General features: G+C 45.2%; 1 protein-coding gene across 2 annotated transcripts in view; it reads right to left on the bottom strand.

Moving 5' to 3' along the window:
• Positions 1-41: 41 nt before the first annotated feature.
• Positions 42-23,178, bottom strand: part of jmy (junction mediating and regulatory protein, p53 cofactor) — a 32,157-nt gene continuing 9,020 nt past the window's right edge. The window contains exons 2-10 of one of the 2 annotated variants that reach the window (XM_061263823.1): positions 22,087-22,260; positions 11,925-12,075; positions 10,489-10,658; positions 9,533-9,698; positions 8,286-8,473; positions 7,079-7,162; positions 5,554-5,643; positions 4,851-5,358; positions 42-4,502 (exon numbers count right to left, since the gene is read on the bottom strand). In XM_061263823.1, the coding sequence (XP_061119807.1) occupies positions 4,192-4,502; positions 4,851-5,358; positions 5,554-5,643; positions 7,079-7,162; positions 8,286-8,473; positions 9,533-9,698; positions 10,489-10,658; positions 11,925-12,075; positions 22,087-22,260 (1,842 nt within the window). In that variant the 3' untranslated portion in view covers positions 42-4,191. The remainder of the gene's footprint in view (positions 4,503-4,850; positions 5,359-5,553; positions 5,644-7,078; positions 7,163-8,285; positions 8,474-9,532; positions 9,699-10,488; positions 10,659-11,924; positions 12,076-22,086; positions 22,261-23,178) is intronic. The other variant, XM_061263824.1, reaches the window with a different exon arrangement.

Raw genomic sequence — 23,178 nt, 5'->3', positions numbered from 1 at the left:
AATCATGTGACATCACATAGGGGAAAAAAGGCAACAGTGAGTACTTTGTTTACAAGGTTTTTATTCACCTTGGGAAAATGCAGATTTGAGAATACAAAGCATTAATTAGGGATATAATGGTAGGAACAGCAGAATAAAAGGAAAAAAAGCAGTTTACTTTTGAATGGTATTGCTATATAAACTCTTGATTTGTTTTAAATATTTCATTTTACTCAAATACATATTCTTGTAATTTTAGGCAATTACACACATGTATTGTGAAGATTCTACATAATGTTTTTACAGTATAATATACATTTAAAAAGTATGTTTAATGTTTTTATTTTTCTCCATTTGAACATAGTATTGCACATATCTAGTGACTGCCTAGTCTTCGTTGGATCATGAGAAGCTCTGGCCAGTCATAGATATTTCAGGTCACAGAATTCGAAGGGCTTGGGAAATTTGTAGTGTCAGACAGAAAGGGTACAGTGAAGAGTTGTGGATGAATATAAATGTAACTTAAATAATGAGCAATAAGCCAAAGAGATTTGCAGAGCAGTCTATAAGTATTTGGACAATTGGTACAATTTTTGTTATTTTGGCCAGCATATTGGATTTGAAATGAAACAACACACGTGAGGTTAAAGTGCAACTGTCCTTAATCTTTCATTTCAGGGTATTCACATCCATATCCGGCGACGCGTGTAGGAATCACATCCCTTTTCATACGTAGTCACCCCCCATTTTAGGGGACCAAAAGTAATCGGACAGTTGGCTTCTGAGCTGCTTCTGATTAGTCAGGTTTATTCAATCGCTTCCTTTGTGCAGGTATAAGAAAGCTTTCAGTATCTACTCTTGATTCTAGGCTTTTGCTTGCCTCTGGAGTCTGTTATTGGCATTTGCCAACATGAGGTCCAGTGTTGTACCAATGATAGTCAAGTAAGCCAGCTGAGAAACCCACCGTCCAATTACTTTTGGTCCCCTAAAATTGGGGGCCTATGTATAAAAAAGCATCACCTGATAAGGATGCAAATACCCTTAAATTAAAGGGGACAGTCACCACCATAACCTCACATTTATTGTTTAATTTCAAATCTAATGGACTACAGAGCCAAAATAACAGGAATTGTACCCACTGTCGGACTGCACTGTATGTGATAAACAATGTCTACAAATAGACAGGAGAGAATACACAAATAAAATAACTTCAAAATACAGTACATTTGGAAAGTCAAAAGACTAGTAGGTTCATGGCAAGGGTAAACAGAAGGTACATCTGTACTATATAGAGGTCAACATTCTCTAAACTGTACCATGTAAGAAGAAAATGAGTGACATGATTGACTTTGATTAAAATAAATATACTGACTTCAGCATGCTGCACACCAGCAGCCAGAGTAAACCATGTTTATGCACACACCTGTTGTCATTGTATACCTGTAATATACACTTGCCATCACCTAATTTTACAAAGCATAAAACAAGCAAACAAAAAAAAAATGTTTTAAACTGGCCAAAGTTGTTTTTAAATAGCAGTAAACAAAATCAGTTATTGATACATGGACTTTTACTTCATCACACTTCTTATATTCAGTGCAACAGCCTTCATATTAACTGCTCCAAAAGCAATATTTACCAGGCAAAACAATCAATGTACGGGAGAGACACAGCAGTGGTTCTGAATGTAAGTAACTAAGAAGAATAATGCTGGTGGAAGATATTTATATTTGAGGAATGGGGATAAACATGATCCTGACAGATGTTTAAACAAAAAAATGTGATCCTTGTGTGATTTTCTAGCAATTACCAGTGTGGTGTATGTGAGTGCAGCATGCAATGCTTGGTGGAGCGGTCCGTTTTCAAGTGTACTCCCACGTTGTGATGCAGATTCCAAGAAAGAGCTAGTCCACATGAACCACTGAATGTCCTCCATCACTAGGCAACATTAATTCCCTTCAACTCTCAGCCAAGAGGAATGTTCAGAGAACACGTCACTAAGCACATCTATGCAAATACAGTTCACACTGGTCCTACTGGCTGGCATTGGGCATGGATGACTAAAAGGCAGGAATGCACTGCTATCCTGTCCCAGATGGCCCTCTCTCCCTCCTGCTTCCCACACACCAGGAAAACAACATCTTGTGCTGGATTAGTAACGTAGAAATTGGGGAAAATAACTTCTTATCACATCTTTCATAGAAGCAATTTGGTAGCAGATTAACAGTCAAATGCAAAGGGGAGGGTTGGAAATGACTATTCACAAAAAAAGCAGTTACCCAGAGAGAGTTTCGGTGCTGAAATATTAAAGCCAGGACAAATACTACCACAGGCATGAGGTCCCACTGCAGGAATACAATCAATAGTTGTACTGATTTTATTTCGCATGAAACATTAAATCTAAGAATTTGCAGGCCCATGCAGTTCACTTTCAGCAAACTCATACCTGTTTGCCACAAGGAAAAAAAAACACTCATCTGATAAATGAAAAGTTGTATAATCCTATCTGTGTTTTAGTCAGTAGGTGGCACTGCAGCTGAAATTGATGAGAACTTTCTTTGAGCCGTACTCCTCCTAATCAATAAGCACAGGAGGTTTGTGCTGAATCCATTCACAGCATTGCCAACTGTCATTTTTATCAGTCAGATTTTCCATGGAGGATTACTGGAGAAGTACACTCAGTGAGAACTTTATTAGGTATTAGACTTATTTTTTTAGACGCAGTGGTCTTCTGCTGACGTAGCTTATCCACTTAAAGGTTTGACGCATTGTGTGTTCAGAGATGCTCTTCTGCATACCACTGTTGTAATGTGTGGTTATTTGTGTTACTGTCACCTTCCTGTCAGCTTCCTGTCAGCTTTGACCAGCCTGGTCAGTCACTTCGATCACATTTCTTCCTGATTCTGAAGATTGATGTGAACATTAGCTGAAGCTCCTGACTGGTATCTGCGTGATTTTATGCACTGCACTGCTGCCATACAATCGGCTGATTAGTTAAACGCATGAATAAGTAGGTGTACCTAATAAAGTGCTCAGTGAGTGTATATGCTCATATACAGCAGTTCAGGCGGAGCATTGTGATTGACGGAGACGCATACAGTATAACATCATTTGGACCTCATCACTGACTGGGATCAATCCGCATTGTTTATGTTAGATTGATACATCACCTGAATCAGAAAAAGGTTACGGTTAGCTACATTTCAATTTCAACGAAGTGGATATATTTTATAACATAATTTTTTTATTTCTTCCATGTAATGACAATGGAAGAATATTTAGAGAGGGATTATATCACTGCTGCTTGATGTTCCAATGTCTGTGGTTTCTGGGCCATCACGAGTTCAGGAAAAGATACAGCAACATCTGAACACGCTGCAGACTAGCACATGACCAATCAAATGCCGGTCACGTGAACACAGTGGCTAGATTTGTGAGTTAGCCAGCTAGCCGGCTAACTAGTCAGTCTTTGCATTTGTTGCAAAAGGCAAAAGTGACAGTTGTAACAGTGGCTAATAGAACTCTGAAGGAAATATTTTTGTTGGCGGACCTGAATAAGATAGATAGATAAAATCATAGTCTCTCGCCTAAAATGTGTTGCAAATTTACAGCTGTGCTGATAAACAGTATAACAACACTCCCTTTTAAGTGATAATGCTTAAAAATATCACCTTTCACCTGTCATTACACAGATAAAAATGATAAAATCCGATCAGTCAACACAGAAAATGTACCATAACTATGACAGCAGCAGACTCTGGTCCTACAGAATTTGTACTAACATCCGGCCGTATAACACTTGATCCCATAGAAATCAGAAGGAATGAGAAGTGAATGAGGAGACATCAGCGGTGGTCTGCAGGGAGGGGTGGGGTGGTGGGCTGGTATGGGGATCACTCACTCTCACCCGGCGGTTCAGCGCCCCTCAGCTGTGGCTGTGGCTGTCATTGGGATGCTTCACACCAGGCCTGAGTGAGGGAGAAGACACGACAGAGACCTGTGGAACAGCTGTGCGCTCAAAGGCTCCTTCATTGTACAGGACCAGCTTCATTGTAATGAACAGGAAAGAGTCTGAACCGTCTGGCCAGGCTTGGCCTCAGAGCCAGAAATGAGACAGGCAGAATGTACAATGTACAGGGCACGGGCTTGGTCTCTGTGTGTGCTGTGTTTATTGGGGTTATGCAGTCACAGTTGTGCGCAGCTGAGGGGGGTCTAGCTCTCCCAGTCCCCGCAGGGCGGCGAGTCGTCCTCGTCCTCAGACTCGGGCGAGGCCTCCTTGATGCGGCGCAGGGCCTCGTGGATGCTGCGGGTGAGCGGGTCGGCAGACTGGCGCAGGTCGGCCAGGGAGGAGCGCAGCTCCTGCTGCTGCACCCTCTTCAGCTTCACGCCCTTGCGGATCTGCGCCAGGATGTTGTTGCTGTCGTCCTGGTCCGGGTCGGGCCGCAGGACGCGCAGCTCGGCCTTGCGCAGGTGGAAGCTGCCGCGCTTCAGGGAGGCCAGCACCTCATCCATCGGGGAGCTCGCTGTGGGACAGGGGACAGGGGACAGGGGACAGCCCTCAGAGCAAGACTCTCACCATACATGCACTTTATCCCTATTGGACACTTTTTACACCCTCTTGGATTTGGACTCAAAGTTTTTGTGAAGCATTTGTTCATGCATAACCAGTACACCATCACAACCTACCCAGGGATCAGTGCCCCCCACCCAGGGAGCAGTGTAACCCCCCGAGGGAATGTTCACCTCCACTCATAGCACGCTACAAACAGAGCCATGTGGGAGTCTCATAAATGTACCTTTCATAAAAGAATCTTGCAGTGTACTGTACAGCGCAGACAGCCTTTCACACACAGTGCAGGAGGAATGCTCACCCCTCCTACTCTGGGAGGCCTCCAGGGCTGCGGTCTTCTTCAGCTTCTTCCTGGCGTTCACCAGCTGGCTGCTGTCGAAGAAGCGGCCGACGATGGGTCCGAGGGGGACGCCGTGGGCCTCGCTCCCCTCCACCTTCAGCTGCCGAACAGGGCTCCCGGGAGCTCCCGGCCCCTCCGCGGGGCCGTCCTCCGGAGCGCACGGAGGGGGTGGAGGGGGGGGAGGAGGAGGAGGAGGTGGTGGGGGAGAGGGGGTGAGAGGAGAGCTGAGCACTGAGACAGAGCTCTCTGGAGGTAGGGAGACGGCAGGAGCGGCAGCGCCCCCTGGAGGTAGGGACAAGCTTTCGAGTTTTCCAGCTGCAGGGGCAGCCCCGCCCTCCTCTGCCAGAGCGCCCGCCTCCGGTGACCGCTGGGCCAGGATCACACTGGGGGCGGTGACTCCGCCATCTGTCCTTCGGGAGTGTGCCAACCGGAGCCTGGTGGACTTCAGTACAACCTGACCAGGGTACCGCTACATAGCATACAAAATGGCAGGAGGAAAATCTATCAAATCATTTAGGTCTGCAATAAAGCACAACAAATATGCAGACTCAGGGAATGCACTAATACTGACTGGAACTCGGGAACACTAATCTTTCAAAACATCCAGCCAGTCAAAGTGAAGGCAAGTACATTCATTTCAGTGCCAACAAGTTTGGCTTCTGACCTGCTTGAAGCTGCGCAGCCTGTCCAGAGTTTTCTGCCTCTCCTGGCTGACCAGAGAGCTCCTCTTCGCCTCTTCCTCCTGCTCACTCTGCTGAGGAAAAAAGCCAGAGGTCAAAACGCAGGGAAGCAGCACCCAAAGTGTGCATCATTCCCAGGGAAACTGGAAGCAGGTTAGTGTAAAGAGTGAAGCCTGCCTTTTGGGGGCAGTGTTCTCCCGTATTAACTGTGCGTCTCTGGTAAAAGCTGGAAGGGCTTCTACACTCTACACGGTAAAAATGTGTGCCGCTGGGGTGCCATAAAATCGTACCCCTAGCCAGCAATATATAATAACTGTGCACCTTTTGTACCCAAAGAGAACATTACTGTACTTTCAGGTTACATTTAGCAAATTTGATCCAAAATGCACCTCCAATGTCACTTTATTTCTGACAGTTTTAGGGTCCATCCATCCCTGGGCTAACTCTGTGAAATCATTAACAGAAGAAAGCGGACTCATTCAAGTGATTATTCTCAGAAGTGCTGTCCTAACCTCATTGGCTTCCGTGGAGTGTTTGATAGCTACAGAATGTTGGCATGATAAATGACCGCAAGCTGCTGCACCTGTGTGGTTTGCATCCAAATGAAAAGACAAACTGTTGTTTCGTTTCTGAACCTCTCTGTGACCACTGAGAATGGCAGATAAACACTTACTGTAATGAATTACCAGGGGTTCACAGTGGTTTTCGTGACCAAAGCCATTTACATTACAGATTCAAAGCCTGCTGTGGCGAGGCAGCAGAACATCTGCTCCGGAACTGGAACTGTTAGAAAACACAGGCTCCTGGCCTGCTCTTCTCCGTACGGTCCCATTACGACCCACTTTATCACGGCTGCCAGATGCAGCACAGTTTAGTCTTTGGACATCTTTTTTGAGCTTAAATTACAACTGTGGATCTTCAGTGTTTCTGTGCGTATATCGAACTGCACAGGCATGGATGGCCACACGGTGTGTATGAATGTACAGGTCTGCACTGAGCCTCGTACTGAAAAAGTAACCACAGAATAGACTATGGGACAGTCAGAGAATAGTGTTTTTATCTCCATTATAATTATATGCATTCCTGTAGGATTGTTCAAAGCAACTCTAAGGACAAGAGATTAAAATTGGTCTATGAGTTGGAGCAAAATACCAGATGTACTATTTAACATTTAAGATTGTTCTGTACACTGCCCTTGTCAAATACATGTGGGTAAGGAAATTAATAATGCTTTCAAAAGTTAACTTCACACAGTAAACACAGGCAACCTAGAAAAACCTTTCCGAAATAGCTTTGGTATTTTCTTCCAACCACTCTGTCTGAACATCATATTTAATGAGAACATTTCTGCGGCTAATGTGCTGTTATTGCAAAGTGTGGGCATTTTCGCCCCCGAATCCCCAATGCCTCTGCATTTAACAGACAGCTCCACTAATGAGCCTCCCGCTCTGCTGCATAAGTCATCTAGTCTCTGTGCAGAGGCAGGGTTACACTGACACAGGGATATACCTGCTGAGCATGATGGGATTTGTGGTCCTCTTCGCTGCCTTGGCGCTGCTTCATCTTCTCATTGTGATTGAAAACACATATTTCCTTGAAAGAAAAGGTCAGATATAATGCTGACAAACTGCCAATCTGATTTAAACAGCAAAGGTTTAAATCGGCTCAATGTATAAAATACTCAGCTGTATGTACACTGGATCTATATTTTAATAGCAATTTTGGATTTGGACACTGCCAACACTTAAATTACATTTAACAAGACAGAGAAATGATCCACTGACACAAGGAATCCCTCAGGAATGACCTAACGAGCATTGCTCATAAAACGCTGTTGCACACGTGCACTGTCTGTTGAATCAGCAGTGTTTTCTGAATAATGTGGGAACATAACCTGCCAGTTGGTTTTAAAAGCAAAAAGGCTTATTAGTCAAGCTTGTCATTGTAACAGTTTTCGGTGGCAGAAAGCAGCACCAGGAAGAAAATACATGGAAAACAGTCATCAAAGTTGGACTATGACATGTCATGTGATAAAAACTAAATAGACAGTTTTGTTTTACTGCTAAAACACACTACATGTATTTTTAGCTGGTGTTTTTTTCCCCACAGTGATGTAGATTAAGCAGGGACTAAGCCAATCCCCCCTGGAGCAATGTGGGGTTAAGGGCCTTGCTCAAGGGCTTTTGAACCACCAACCTTCCAGGTCCCAGTCAAGTACCCTAGACACTAGGCTACAGGCTGCCCCACAGCTTGGTGTGCATATGCGTTTGTGTATTTATGTAAAATGGGACAAATAAGCTGACTGCATGGTAACTCAAGCTGGGTATTTTGTGCGTACACTGTGCGATTTTTGCCATGATTCTGCAGTCACAGACAAAAATTTTTTGTTGTGAGAGTTGCGGCCATCTTGGATCTCTCAGTGTGACATATTCAGAGACACATGTATCATACTGTAAATGATATATGTAGCACAATAAACACATTGTTTGAAGATTAATTCATTCATTAAAATATGACTTGCATGTAGATAAAGTAGCCTAGGATAAGTCAGTGCACAGTTAAAATGGCATTGCTTTTGCTACCGCTCTCGAACAGTTTTGCCAAAGTTTTCAGTAACAACGTAGCTAATGTCCAAAAGGAGAGCGAGAAAAGAAAGCGTGTTTAGGAAATGGCCAGGAGGGGCCCGGTTCTGACAGCGGCTGGTTCATAGCTGTACCTTCTTGTTTCTGAGGTAGGCTTTCTTTGCGGTGATGCGCCCCCTCCTGGCCTCCAGCTGCCGCACCCTCAGCTGCAGCTTGGCCAGCTCCTCCTGCCGGGGGAGCACGGAGCCGGGCACGCTGTCGCAGTCCTGCATGGCGTCCATGCTCTCATAGGTGTCATAGTACACCACTTCATCCTGCCTCTCTGTCACACACACACAGGCAGGATATGCACACACGTAGCCCAGCATGGTGGACAGGCCATCTTTCTACTCCACGCACGCACTCACACGCACTCGCACTCGCACTCGCACTCGCACTCGCACTCGCACACGCACACGCTCACGCTCACGCTCACGCTCACGCTCACGCACACGCACACGCTCACGCTCACGCTCACGCTCACGCTCACGCTCACGCTCACGCTCACGCTCACGCTCACACACACTCACACTCACACTCACACTCACACTCACACACTCACACTCACACTCACACTCACACTCACACACACACACACACACTCACACTCACACTCACACATACACACTCACACATACACACTCACACTCACACTCACACTCACACTCACACTCACACTCACACTCACACTCACACTCACACTCACACACACACACTCACACTCACACTCACACTCACACTCACACTCACACTCACACTCACACTCACACTCACACACACTCACACTCACACTCACACTCACACACACACACACACACACACACACACACACACTCACACTCACACTCACACTCACACTCACACTCACACACACACACACTCACACACACACACTCACACACACACACACACTCACACACACGCACACAGCAGTAAGAGCCTCTCGGCTGTAATTCCATTACTGGGTAGCTTTCACAGGCTGGCCTAATTTACTTGTCCCTCGTCTTCATTTGGGAAATTGAGAGGGAGTTTAAGGGAGGGAATTCCGGCTGTCTTAAAAAAACACAAGCCGGGCCAGGCTTGACACAGTCCCCAAAACTACAGCCGCTAGTGTGTTTGTGTTTGTGTGTGTGTGTGTTTTTGGGTGTGTGGGAGAATGGGTGGAAGTGCTTTGTAAAGCCACAGCTGCTGGGAAAAGCAGTGTAGACAGGCAGGCCCCCTGCTAATGTCATGCTCATTACAGAACACACTGACGGTCACAGAGCCTTCATCAGCAGGGGCCCTGCCTGTCTCTCCTGTTTAACACAAGCCCTGCACCTCCGCTGTGGCTCCTGTCACTCACCCGTCACCTGCCTCCTGGTGCTCTCCAGCTGCGCAGTGAGGAGGTGCTCCTCGTACTTCAGGATCTCAAACTGGATCTCATACAGCTGCAGCTGCAGCTCATAGTACAGAGCCTCCAGCTGGTCCAGCCGCGACATGGCATCCTCACCGCCCTGAAGGCCCTGCATCTGATCGGGAGAATGTGCAGACATACAGACACAGAGGATGGGCACAGACATACAGACACAGAGAATGTGCAGACATACAGACACAGAGAATATGCACAGACATACAGACACAGAGAATGTGTACAGACATACAGACACAGAGAATATGCACAGACATACAAACATAAAGAATGTGCACAGACATACAGACATAATGTGTACATATGGAGTGCATTCTTTGGCCAAGTTTTGGCCCATGCTTACAGTCATAATCATAAAGATAATAGTTATTATTTTTTCATAGAGAAGATAGAACAGGGCTTTTATCCTGAGAAGTCTGTGATATATTAAAATCAATCATATGGTGGGTTCTTTATGTTTAACAGCCTGGGTTGCATGAATTGAAAATGTTTTGGAAAGAAACAACAGACTTGATAATGAGAATTTAATGTTCCATAACAGTGTAGTATTTAGTTAACATTACAGATTCCAGACAACACAGATGGTCATCTCTGTGTTCATAATTAAAAGTTCTGTCCGCTCTTGTTGAAGCCAAATCGTTCCACATGAATTCCTTATTATGAATATTCATGAAGTGACATGTTCAAGAACACACAATTGAGTATTCTGCCTTTGGGCGAGCATCTTCATGAATATTCATAAACTGTGTGATATAGCACTGATGACCAATCAGAACCTCCCAGAGTAAGGAAGGACAGAGAATGGTGGGAGAACGCAGGAGCTGATCATCTGCTCAACGGCGTTCATGTTCAGCGTATCCGCTGAAGGGCGAGCGGTGCATTGTGGGTACCTCCTCCCGCAGCGAATGCTTCCTCTGGTCCAGACAGATCTCCTTGGCCCTCATCAGCTGCAGCGTCTCCTTGGATACGGAGTACTGCAGCTTCTCCATGCGATCCACTGCCACCGCCCATGCAGCCTTGCCAAACTTCTTCTGGTCCGTGCGCATGCGCTCGTAGACCACTGCAACGCATGAGGAGGTCACGTGTGCTGGATATGACCACACTCACACACACGCTCTGTCAGAGCAATCTCACACACACCGCACAGGATAGACCACTGCTACGCATGAGGAGGTCACGTGTGCTGGATATGACCACACTCACACACACGCTCTGTCAGAGCAATCTCACACACACCGCACAGGATAGACCACTGCAACGCATGAGGAGGTCACGTGTGCTGGATATGACCACACTCACACATGCTCTGTCAGAGCAATCTCACACACACTGCACAGGATAGACCACTGCAACGCATGAGGAGGTCACGTGTGCTGGATATGACCACACTCACACATGCTCTGTCAGAGCAATCTCACACACACTGCACAGGATAGACCACTGCAACGCATGAGGAGGTCACGTGTGCTGGATATGACCACACTCACACACATGCTCTGTCAGAGCAATCTCACACACACCGCACAGGATAGACCACTGCTACGCATGAGGAGGTCACGTGTGCTGGACATGACCACACTCATACACACGCTCTGTCAGAGCAATCTCACACACACCGCACAGGATAGACCACTGCAACGCATGAGGAGGTCACGTGTGCTGGATATGACCACACTCACACACACGCTCTATCAGAGCAATCTTACACACACCTCACAGGTCATAATGCACACACTGTGTGTCCGCAGGCCTGGTAGTACTCAAATAGGGAGCGTTCTCAGATAGACATTACTCTACAGGGGGACATATTTCCCCCTGCTGGTCTCACAGGACCACTACAACAACATTGCAAGAAGCAACTTTCCTTTTCCTGGAATGCAACTATTGCAGTTGTCTGGTGCTATTTTCTTTCCGTATAAATTAAAGGATAAAAAATGAAGTGCATACAAAAGTGGAAAAATCGATGGCATGAATCAAATTAGCTTGAATGAATTCACAGCCTTGGATGATGTTGGACTGAAAAGAAAGTCAATCGATATCAATACTGTGCTGAAATGTAATGAAAAGTATGTATCAATTATTATTCATTCATTCATTAAGCAATCAATACATTATCCAAATATTCCCTTATAAATATATGAATTACTCATAGGTGCACTGAAGTGATGTCATTCACAACAGAGAGTAACTGATTAGCATGAGGCAGGAGTAAGGGCGCTAGCTCTAGTAAGGGTTTTCAATTGCATTTAGCAGAGGATATGGGAAACATGGACAGGACTGACGACAGAGCACAGCTGAGGGTCTGTGAATCTCCCGCTGCCGTTACCTTTCTGTGCCCGCGCGGTGGTCTCAAAGTACTTCACAGTGAGGTCCTGGATGGAGAGGACAGCAGCCTGGGCCTTTCTATGCCAGTCAGCATCTTCCTTCTGCAGGGCCTCGATCCTGCGCGGGCCCAGGAAATCATTCTCCATGGAGATCTGCAGGACAGAGAGCCACGGCTGAGCCGGTGAAAGGGCAGGGAGAAGCACTCCTCTTCACTGAGTGCAGACGCAGTGGAGCTCCATCGATGCAACCGCCGTGAAGGGAACGAGAGGCCCAGAACAGAGCTTCTCAAACCCACACGCCGCCGTTCAAATTGCAAACAGATGCCGTTTGGCGAGCTCACACGTTTGATGGCAGCCATTTTGGTTCCGGCTGCACTGATGAGCTGATGGACAGACACATCCATACATGTTTTAATTGTATTTTTTTAAGCCCTGGAGTTTGTGGTGAACCAAAGACAGGGCCCCACCCCTACCACAGTCATACAGTACAACCCGTGTGTGCTGTGGAAATTGCTCTCACAAGCACTCCTACAGACATGAGCTCACTGATGAGCTATCCCGTCATGCACATGGAATATGAAACAGTAAATTAGTCCTGTAAAAAGAGTAGCAAGTAGGCTAATGTTTCTGCCACATGTTCAGTAAAACGTCATCGTGTCAACAGTCCCCCCCCCCCCCCCCCCCCATTTCATACATAATTTATAGGGGTATGCCATTTCTGTCACCTGGAAGTCTAATATTCATCACTGTATGAAAAACATCAAAGCCTCTTCAGTCAGTTAAAGCCACCTACCCTGAGGATAAACACCTAATAATGAACAGACACAAGGTGTTAAATCACTTTTCTCACCCGCTGCTTGGCTTCCACCCCTCAGCCTGGTTCTGGTGATATCTCTAAAAATAAATACAGCGCAGAAGAAGAACACGCTCTTCTGGGTTCATGAAGTGTGTGTTTACTGTCTGACAAGCTCATTTTAAACCCTGGAGAAAGATGGGAAAAACCTTTATGTTATAGAGGACTGTAGCGTAGTGGTTAAGGTGCATGACTGGGACCTGCAAGGTCGGTGGTTCAATCCCCGGTGTAGCCACAATAAGATCCGCACAGCTGTTGGGCCTTTGAGCAAGGCCCTTAACCCTGCAGGGGAGGATTGTCTCCTGCTTAGTCTAATCAACAGCACGTCATTCTGGATAAGAGCGTCTGCCAAATTCCACTAATGTAATATAATGTAATGACTGTGTCGTGTCATAGTCTGGTCTTGTTCTAGCCAGAGGTGGAACGTAATTGTCCTCCCCAGTATTTTGTGACAATTACCTGTATTAGCTAATTAACACAACTCCAGGTGGTGGATAGAAGTTGATGGGTGGAAGAAACACGCGACAGGACTTATACTTTCTGACCCCTGGCTGCAGACAGGACCGGAACACACCAGGGAGAAGGGGCAGTTCAGAGCACCATGCCCAGCTGTCTCACTCGCCCATTAATGATTAAGTGACCAGCTCGTCTAGAGCCAGGACAATGCCACCCCCTGTCCTGGTATCAGAGGACCGTGGCCAGGGGGTAAATACAAACATGCAACATGGCCCTGGAAGAAGTCCACAAGGTCAATTGCACAGCAAACAAGTGTGTTAGAGTTGATAAACTGTTTTGTGCTTTCGCAGACAGCGGCAGCCGTTGAGTTAAGCCGTTTGAGGGATCGCCCACCTGTTCCAAATGAGCAGGCTGCTACACCCGTTTCCTCCTAACGCCTGGGAATAGCACCCCTCTCCACCCTAGCAGCTGACACATAGACAGGCCACCTGTCCCTTCCCAAAGGGGAGGTGGACAAGCAGAGGCGGAGGAAGAGCTGAAACCACACAGCGGCACAGTGTGCACACACACAATGTAAGACACTGAGCACCCTGAAATTTACAGCCCTCATGGAATGTTGGCAACTTCACAACTGGAGACACGACATGGTGATTTCTAAAAGCAGGCGGTGTAACAGCACTCCACTCTACCAAATGTCACGGAAAAACTATGACCTCAACGTCAACGTGGTATGCCGGTTCCTGGAATGTCTTCCTTACAACTCCCCTCTCGCAGACTGTAGGAGCAGTGGTTATCCAATAAGGCCAACCAGCAATTAAACTCAACTACTAGGTACCCATGATCCTTCACTCTGAAAAATGCAGACAGTAACAGCATGATGGAGCTCCTGCGTCCAGTGTAGTTCATGTGCTGGTCTGTGGGACTCCAACTCAAACCCCCCAGCGATGGGAGTTCCACCACCTGTGAGCATGACATAGCCAGCCATACTCATTTCCTTCATAAGAAAATGTTACAGGGCAAACAAATTATTTTCAAATGAATTCAGGCCAAGTAAGTGCTAGGTGGATGAGATTATTTTCCAGGCAGAGCCATGGTAAAATAACGCAGACAGCGAGGTTCAATGTTGGGACAGGTATCTCATTAGACTACCCCAGGACTTTTCTACCAGGGCAGTGCTAGAAAGGAAAATTATATAGTAGTTGTGTTGGGGTTTTTAATTTGTTTTTTAGCACTTTGATGAGGGACAAATAAATGGGGGTTATGTTAGGAAATTCAAAAATAAAAATATTTTACTGGACTAGTGGAAACCTTTTAGTCTCTTCACACTGAAGTAGATTGAAGTAGGCTGGAGGCATGGTGTTTTCTTGTTGGAAATACTGTATTGCATTAATATTTAATCATGTTAGGGAACATCAGCAACCACTACAGTCAAAATCAATAATGACCTTCATCAAACCAATAATCATCAGTGACCAATGTGCCATCACTAAAAAAAGGAAAGAAAAAACCTGTGAGCTTGCAGTGCAACATTGCTCCATGGCTTTTCCTCAGCCTACTCTGACCTTACAATGGGCAGACAGTTTTCCTTTTCCCAAAACACTGGGTGGCTTTCTGTGAGTGGTCTGAGAGCTGGCTATTCTGGTCGCAGGGCTCTCCATGTCCAAGGCCCCGTGCACAAGATGAAAACAAGTCAAAGATCAACCCCGGGAGCAACTGGGAACGGGCGAGTTTACGCCAAGCCTTCCTCCCCCCACAGACCCTGAGCAGAGGGCAGCCTCCCTGTCCTGACCCACCAACACATTCCACAGCTCTGGGACCAAGGGAGCCAGCAGGGGGCGATGTTAGCTCAACACACCTATCCAAGCACCATGCTAGGCCTGCTGTGCTGTCACTCACATTTAGTTACCCTAGGATACCAAGGACTAGCCGCTGCCAGTATTGGGTTATAAGGCAGAGCCGCTTTAAGTTGCTTTTCTGGCTCATTTCCACTGACCGGCATTAACGCCTTCTCCAGGCCTGTAATGCGCTGAGTTATTACTGCACCTTGGTGACATCATCAGCGGAACGAGGCCACACCCACTGCGGCTTCAGCGAGGTTGAGCAGCTGTCATCTGATGGGCTCACCTGGTGTTTGTGTCAGTCATTCTACCCGCAGCCCCTGAATTATACATGACCAGCACCGTAAGGATCTACACCATCATTCTCCTTTTCCACAGGCTCCCTAATGAAAGGGTCACACACAGACCTAATCATACACTGCTTCTATGACAACAAAGCATTAAAATAGACAACTTTCAGCCAAAACACTGCTTTGAGAAATTGACTTAGGCCAATGTGTCAAACTGAGCATTGTTATAGAGTTGCATACAAAACTACTCTTCCTTTCTAATATTTAGCACAAACCTGTTAACTGTTCATCACTGAGCACACAAACTGTACCATTTGTTATTCTGACGGCCCATGGCTAGGATGTAAATGTTGGACGAGTTGTTTGTGAGGACAAGTACAAAGAGTGCCTTTTTAGGCCGTGTATGGAATGAGACGCTCTGACAGATGCCAGCAGGATAAACTGTCGAGTCGGCAGATCGGGTAGCGTTTGGCTCAGCCGCCGGGCGGTCAGCAGCAGGCGTCTGCTGCGTGTGAGAGGAGACCGAGGTCAAGGCTGAGAGTGAGGGGAGGGAAAATCACGCAAAAAGACGAGGAAGAACTTCACCTCAGCGTTTCTGAAAAGTCACTCAACAGTGAAAGGCTAATGACACTGAGTAAAGGCCGCTAGAGGACCAGGCCTTTTCCCACACTCGGAAGTTTAGATAACCTGGTGGGATGCAGTCTATCCGAGGAAACTAAACAAAGCGATCTGGAGAAGCGCCCACATCTATCCTGGCTACCTCCAGGCCTTGACCAGACTGAATTAACATTGCAGTTCATACAAATCCTGCAGATTTGTTTCTACAGATTACATCTGCCTTCTCTCTCACTTCCACTCTCCTTGGCAAAAGCAGAGGTATTTACTGTGAAATCTCACTATTTGGATTTTTGAAATGCTTCTTGTATTTTTTTTTATCTTTTAGCTAATAACAACGTGTGAAGAAGCGAACATTTTTTGAGCCACCAAGTTTCATATTATACCACAAAGTCTTCAAAATGTAGTGGCAAACCTTGTTTTCAGCAATGACTTTCTTGGCTTGTCTTCTTTTATTGTTCCACTAACACACATTATGTACAGCACTTGAGTTGAATTATATGAAAGGCATGCTTAGAATTTTTTTTTTTTTTTTTCATGTTACTCCCTGTAGGTTTTTGTCTGAACATCTTTTGGGTTCTGCATGCCTCTTATGGCCACACATTCAGTTCTGGAACCTCTTCCGAAGACTTGATTCATTGGCCACATCTTCCTTCTTTTGTTTGGGAATTGAGTTTCTTTGCCAATATCGAGTTTCTTTCTTTTTGTGTTGTACTGCTATGACACTCAGTACAGTAACTGGAAGGTGCAGGGCCTGGTCCCCAGTGTTCCACCTTGGTTCCAAAGGCCCAGAGATAGTTGGCACAGTCTAGAACAAACTTCTATTATTCAGCTAGACAAGTCCTGCTTTTGTCACTTAATCCTAATAGTAACCGGTGCATTGCCTGGTTATGCAAACAGGTTTCTTCAACAGGAAAGCAAATTCATTATTCTCCTTTACCTCTGGGCACGAGCCCAGTTTGGTTATCGTTCATCGTCCATCAATAATTTAATTGTGTTGATCAATTTACTTATTTGAGTGTTTGATTACAGACATCCCTTTGCAGGGAAGCCTGATATCGTTTCCAGTTCCCATAATATCTATTTACAATATATCTACAATCTAATGTGTATGCAACCGAGTCAGTTTAAGGTTACAGCGGCAGTGCTTGGCACCAAGTCGGGTTCGCTAACCGCTACTCCACTCTACCCTGCCCGTTTCCTGATGGATGCTGCAGCAGAGAGCTCAAGCCCAGGAGTGGGGCATAGGGGCCTGGCACCCTCCACTGCCCTGCATGTGTGACATAATCACAAGCTAAAGTTCGCACACGTTATTCCCGTCTCCCCAGAACTGCAAAGAAGCCCATGCCACTCCTGTGTGCAAAAGACAATCCCACAATCCTGTGCACATATCCTGAAAGCCCTCGCATTAATTCACAGGGAAGAGAAAGCTGCTTGTGCAGTGAGTCGCTCTCAGGCCCCGCTCTGGGAAGAGGGAGTTTATTTAAAGAAGGTTGAGAGTAAACAGGATGAAAGGGGGCAGTTCGTGCCCTTTTCCGTAAGTCTCCATCCGTAGGGTAACTGAACAGAGCCTCCGGAAGATCCGGCAGTTAACCCCGCGTAGAGAGGAAGTACAGCCGGGCTTCATGTGAAGGAAAGCACTTCCTTCAGCACCTCTTCTCCTCCTCTCGCTCTCTCTCTCTCTCTCACTCTCTCTATCTCTCTCTCTCACTCTCCTCTCACTCTCCTCTCACTCTCCTTTCACTCAATCTACTGTGAATGAAAGTAATCGCCAATAGAAAGTTGGACGGCTTTGTATTTATTTTGAATGTTCACCTGGAAGTCAGAAGATTCCCAACACCTGGCCTGTGCTTTAACCTGCCAGTAGACCCACTCACTACAGGAGGCTGAATCATTCCTCCCATTACTGAGGCTAAAAGCGGAGTAAACCATGATAAGAACAATCTGCAGTATGCTACTAAACCACCCAATTAAAGAAAAGGAAAGAAATGCTACCAAAAATTACCCATGCAACAAATCTACTTGTGAGCAGTTTCCTTGCCATGCTGATTATGTGAAAATCACCCTGCTCAATGGAATTTATATAAACTTGAATGAAATAAAGTAAAACCATTAGTCTATAATTCAGTCTCTAATTTGGCCTGTCAAACATATTCAGCTAAATGAATTTCATGAAGATGAAGGGAGTAGTTGCTTTCCATATGGACTGATATAAGTAATACAGTTTTAAAGTTTAAGTAGCTGATGATCTCATTATTCTTACAAACTGACAGCCTTTGTAAATTCAATCAACACATTCCAATGCACTGATTCTCATGGGACTCCACTGAAGAGGACTCAATTACAGTATGAATATTGAATGGGCAAGTATAGCATATGCAATGTTTCACTGCACTCCCTCAAACTTTGGGTTCTGTGTTCTCTAATTAACCAAACAAGCATACAGGAAAACTGCACCTTATTCTACAATACATGACAAGACAAGACATTTCAGAATAGTATTTGTTATTGTACACACACACACACACAGAAAAACTATCCTAACTAATTATCAGGATATACCTTGGAGTCAGTGCTCAAGACGCAAAAAAACACTGGTGTGAAGTCTTTTAGCTATTACTCTAGAACAGGTTTTACAACAAACCAAAACAAAAAGAATGCATACTGAATTCAAATAGTCTGTCTCTACAAAGTGCCCAATCCAGATGTCTCATATAATCAGGGTTGCCTTGTGAAAAATGTAGTATTCAAACAGATAACTGGCTGGCTGGGGTGCACATGACTTCACTACTTATGCAAGCATTGCTGAATGTTGTTTTTTGCAGTGCTAGACTAAGAGGGACAGTTAGACTACAGTTGTGTTTAGTGTATAAAATCATGAAAGAACCAACTACAGAAATGCATACATTGTTGTTTTCTGTCAAATGTATTAACTGAATTACATTAATGGCATTTGGCAGAATTAAAACCAAAACACAACATTATCAGACAGGGCATGATTTATATTGAATATTCAGCCCTATTTTGTTCAATATATTATATTTGAAGACGTGCATATAGGTTTACTGGTAAATCAATGTATAGTAAAGCTGTACAGTGAGGGCGTATGGGACTGAGCATATCTGAGCAGGGTAGATTTCCTTTCACACAATCGCCCTTGTTTTTCACTAGTGCAATCTCTTCATGTGGCAGAACACATCCAAGAACACTTCCACACATTTGCTTTCTACATCATGACCCTCGCAGGCCACCAAAAGCCTGTCACTTACTGTAAGCACAAGTGAACTTTTGCACTGAATCTCCCAAACCCTTAGGATCGCTGGTATACAAAACATCCACCACAACTGCCCCTACCTAGAGGCCAGGGCTTCACCGTTATTTGTGAAGCAGGTCCCTGAAATAGCCATGAGGGCGGCCTGCAAACTGGCAAACAAACTGGCCTTTCGGTGAGCGCGATTGGCCCCTGACCCACATCCTGAGAGGAGCATTCCGCTCATACTGCGACAGGGCCGTCCACTCATCCGCTCTCCACCCTGCGAGGCCTCCCTCTCTTCATCCACACCGCCCTCTTTACCACCATTCTGCTTTCTGCTTCACCGTGACAACGTGGAGGTTATTCAGAGGAGCAAATGCTGCCGGCGCCAGGTAGCAGCCCACGTGCCGTAAAAATAAAAGCCGGCTCAACAGTTGGAAATTAAGACTGGACTGGCAACTAGAAACCACAAAACTCTACACAATTACAGAAAAAGCAGGAGGTAACATCACATTGGTATGGATATCCCCTTTACAGACTGCTGCAGCCTATGTCTTCCTGTGCTGTTAATAGTGCTGAGCAGGAAATGACCACAAGCAGAATTACTGACCGAGTGTGTGCAATTAATTTCTCAATTAAAGATACAGTTGTCAGATTAAAGCATGCAGGCTGAGACCTTAAATGAACTTGTCCCATAATGCAACCCTGCCCTCGGATCCAGGGCTCATCTTAGAAATGGCGTTTGAGATTACTGTATGCTGTTTTTTGTTAGAGACAAGAGCCTAAGAGCTGGGGAATGGACTCAAATAACATAAACACTGTAATTCCTGTGTCAGGGGTGTGCAGCCAATTTTCCCATACCACGTCTCAGACAGATTTGGAAAATAATAACTTGATGGAGCCAACATTCAAATGCAAACAAAAACAACAGCTATCACAAGATTATTTGTTTTATTACACTGAAAGATGGTGAACTGCCAGAAAGCTGTAAAAAAAAGTGTAAAAGCACCAGTGCTGTATTAAAACAGCCCTGACTGGAGTGCTATGATTGGACGATGACACAGGCCTTTTTCCACACCCACTCAACAACAGAGCGCTACATGAGTGGGCAATTAGGAAGTTAATTTCCATCACAGAGCAGGAAAAAAACCCGGGACGAGGACGAAGGGACGGCATCATTCCGAAAGGTCAGGAGCTCCTCAAAAATGGGGAGCGCTTCACTTCAAAGAACAGCATCAGCCGTGCGATTGATCAGGCCGGAACTAAGCAAGGCTGACATTTAACTAATTAATCAAGCGTTTTATATTAACAGTGACATCAAATCCATAAAGGGAAAGGAAGATGCTGAGCTTCAATGGGGGGATTTTTTCAATCATGGAAACTAAGCGATCGTGGATGTATTTGTAAGCTTGGTAAAGAACCAACGATGATAATAATAATGCTGGAATATTTGCAGGAGTTCATGACTATAATACCAAATTATTTTTATTACCCTCCTGCTACTTCATACATGTACACCATGTAATGCCATTGAAATGCCAGATTTTGTGAGAGTTCAAAATACAGAGCAGCTAGCTAGCTAACGTTAGTGCAGTGGGGATACATTATTGCTAGTACGTAAGGTTAATACCAATGCTTAGCTAGTGGAGTGGAGATACATTATAGCTCGCTGACATTAGCAATACTGTTGCTTAGCTAGTGCAGCGGGGATACATTATTAATAGCTAATGTTGTTTAACTATAGTGCAGTGGGGATGCATTATTGCTATCTAACGTTAGCAATGCCGTTGCTTAGCAACCAATAAACTAGCCTACTGTTCAGCAGAAGAATACATTTACCATAAAACATAGTTCCATTTAAAATACATAAATTTAAAGTTTGTCTTGTCTTTCTTTAGTGAAATTTTGAAAGATAGAAGTGCTAACCCTTGTATAAAAGCATTATGGAATTTGAAACTGTGGTATATCATGGATATTGGCACAGCTAGTGGGGTGTAACATTAACCACCCCACTAGCTGCGCCAATATCCACAATATACCACGGGTACTCGTTCGGTAATGCTTAAATATGCTCCAGCTCAGCTGATGATTACCGCTGGGAAACTATGATGACCAGGCAGCCATGGTCTTGTAAGCATTGGAAAAGATATGCTTTCTGAGAGGACATTCAGCCTATCTGCAGCACCTATTTCTGGGAAGAAGAGTTTAATTAAACCACAGGCCGCACTTCTCCCTCTCTCTCTCAAGACCCATCACTGACAAAGCAGTCCAAGCCCAACAAGGAGTCAACGTGGAGTCAATGTGAAGTCAATGTGAAGTCAATGTGGAGTCAATGTGAAGTCAATGTGGAGTCAATGTGGAGGCAATGTGGAGGCAATGTGGAGTCAACATGGTATTTTGCACAAGGCCTTGAGGAAATGTTCTTGATCTAAGTGAGCCTTTATTAACCACAAACTTGTGGAGTTTGGAGACATCACTGGTTACCATAACTCATCTCAGCCTTTGTCCTTTGCCGTCTTTTGGACAAACTCAATCAGAGAGGAGAGTGGCTGAACACTCATTATGGCATTCACGTACTTAATGAAAATATTTTGTATCAGTAAGACAAGTAGGGAGACGAGCAACATCGATATGGGTGAGAAGTCTTCCTGGAGCATTCCTCATGCGCGTATGCCACAACTGTGCGTCTAAAATAACTGCATAATTAGGCAAAGACAAAAAAAACACGTGCTAGTGTGCACACACTGCAAATACAAAAAGCATTTCCGGGCAGGGAGGGGCGAAAATCAGTTGGGAATTACAATGAATTATGTGCTGATTTGGTAAAGTTTTGTGAAGGCAGTATGGGGCGAGCGGTACCTTGATCTGCTGCCTGCGTAGCATGGCCAGCTCCCGCATGTCGCGGAAGGGCTGCAGCAGGTACTGGTAGAGCTGGGTGGTGGCCTCGGCCAGGTCCCCGTACGCCTCGTCCTCCTCCTGGTAAATCTCCAGCAGCTCCACCATGCTCTCCATGGCCTTGTGCTTCTCCAGGAGCTGCGGGGAGGGAGGCAACACAAACAACACACCGTGAGGGACACTGCTTCACCTGTCATACACAGTCCGAGGGATGTTCAGTGACTCGCTAATCCATCCTGTAATGTTTATCACCGTTCAACCTCCATTGTCATTATTAGTGCACACTGCAATAAAATACTTAACAGAAATATATGCAGATAACAGCAAACAAGATGATCAGTATCTTTTTTTTTTTTTAAGATATTTTTTTGGCCTTTTTCAGCTTTATTGGACAGTATAGTATAGAGAGACAGGAAGAATGGGAGCGAGAGACGTTGCAGCTCGCAATAAGCATGCGGTCAGTGCTCTACAGGCAGCGCCAAGGAGACACCCGATGATCAGTATCTTTAATTTAAATTTTCATTCATCATGCCAGATTTACTCTTCTTCTTTGTTTCCTGTTATATTTAGTACCTCATGCCTATAAACAGGGCAGTACAGAGACGAGGCTGAAGCACTTCCTCGTGAATGAGGACCTCGTGCAGAACAAACAAGCACCATGACATTTACCCAACATTCTGTGTGCCTCCTATTTCTAACTGAAATAACAGTGATACAAAGACCTATTGTTCCAGACATACTTCAAGCTGTCAAACACATAGGTGGATATTAAATAGAATCAGTCCAGCTGTCCATTTTAATGTCTTTTAGAAACATCAGGGAGTGACGAATGTCGACACAGCCAGGTTATGCCCGTGACGAGATGTGGAGTTTGTGTGCGGAAAAGCCAGTTCACAGCTGGCTTAACATCCTGCCCACGTCTCTGTGCGTTCAGAAAAGCGGGAAAAGGCCAAGACATGGAAACCCAGGTTTCAACCTTTCACCCAAATCATTAGAAATATCAGTATCAAAGCACACACAAGTGAGATCACAGCAAGACTTCACAGGAGGAGTGAT

Source organism: Conger conger, chromosome 12 (assembly GCF_963514075.1).
Source record: "Conger conger chromosome 12, fConCon1.1, whole genome shotgun sequence".
Taxonomy (NCBI): domain Eukaryota; kingdom Metazoa; phylum Chordata; class Actinopteri; order Anguilliformes; family Congridae; genus Conger; species Conger conger.
The sequence above is the reverse complement of the archived record's forward strand: the minus strand, read 5'-3'. Positions and strand labels throughout refer to the sequence as shown.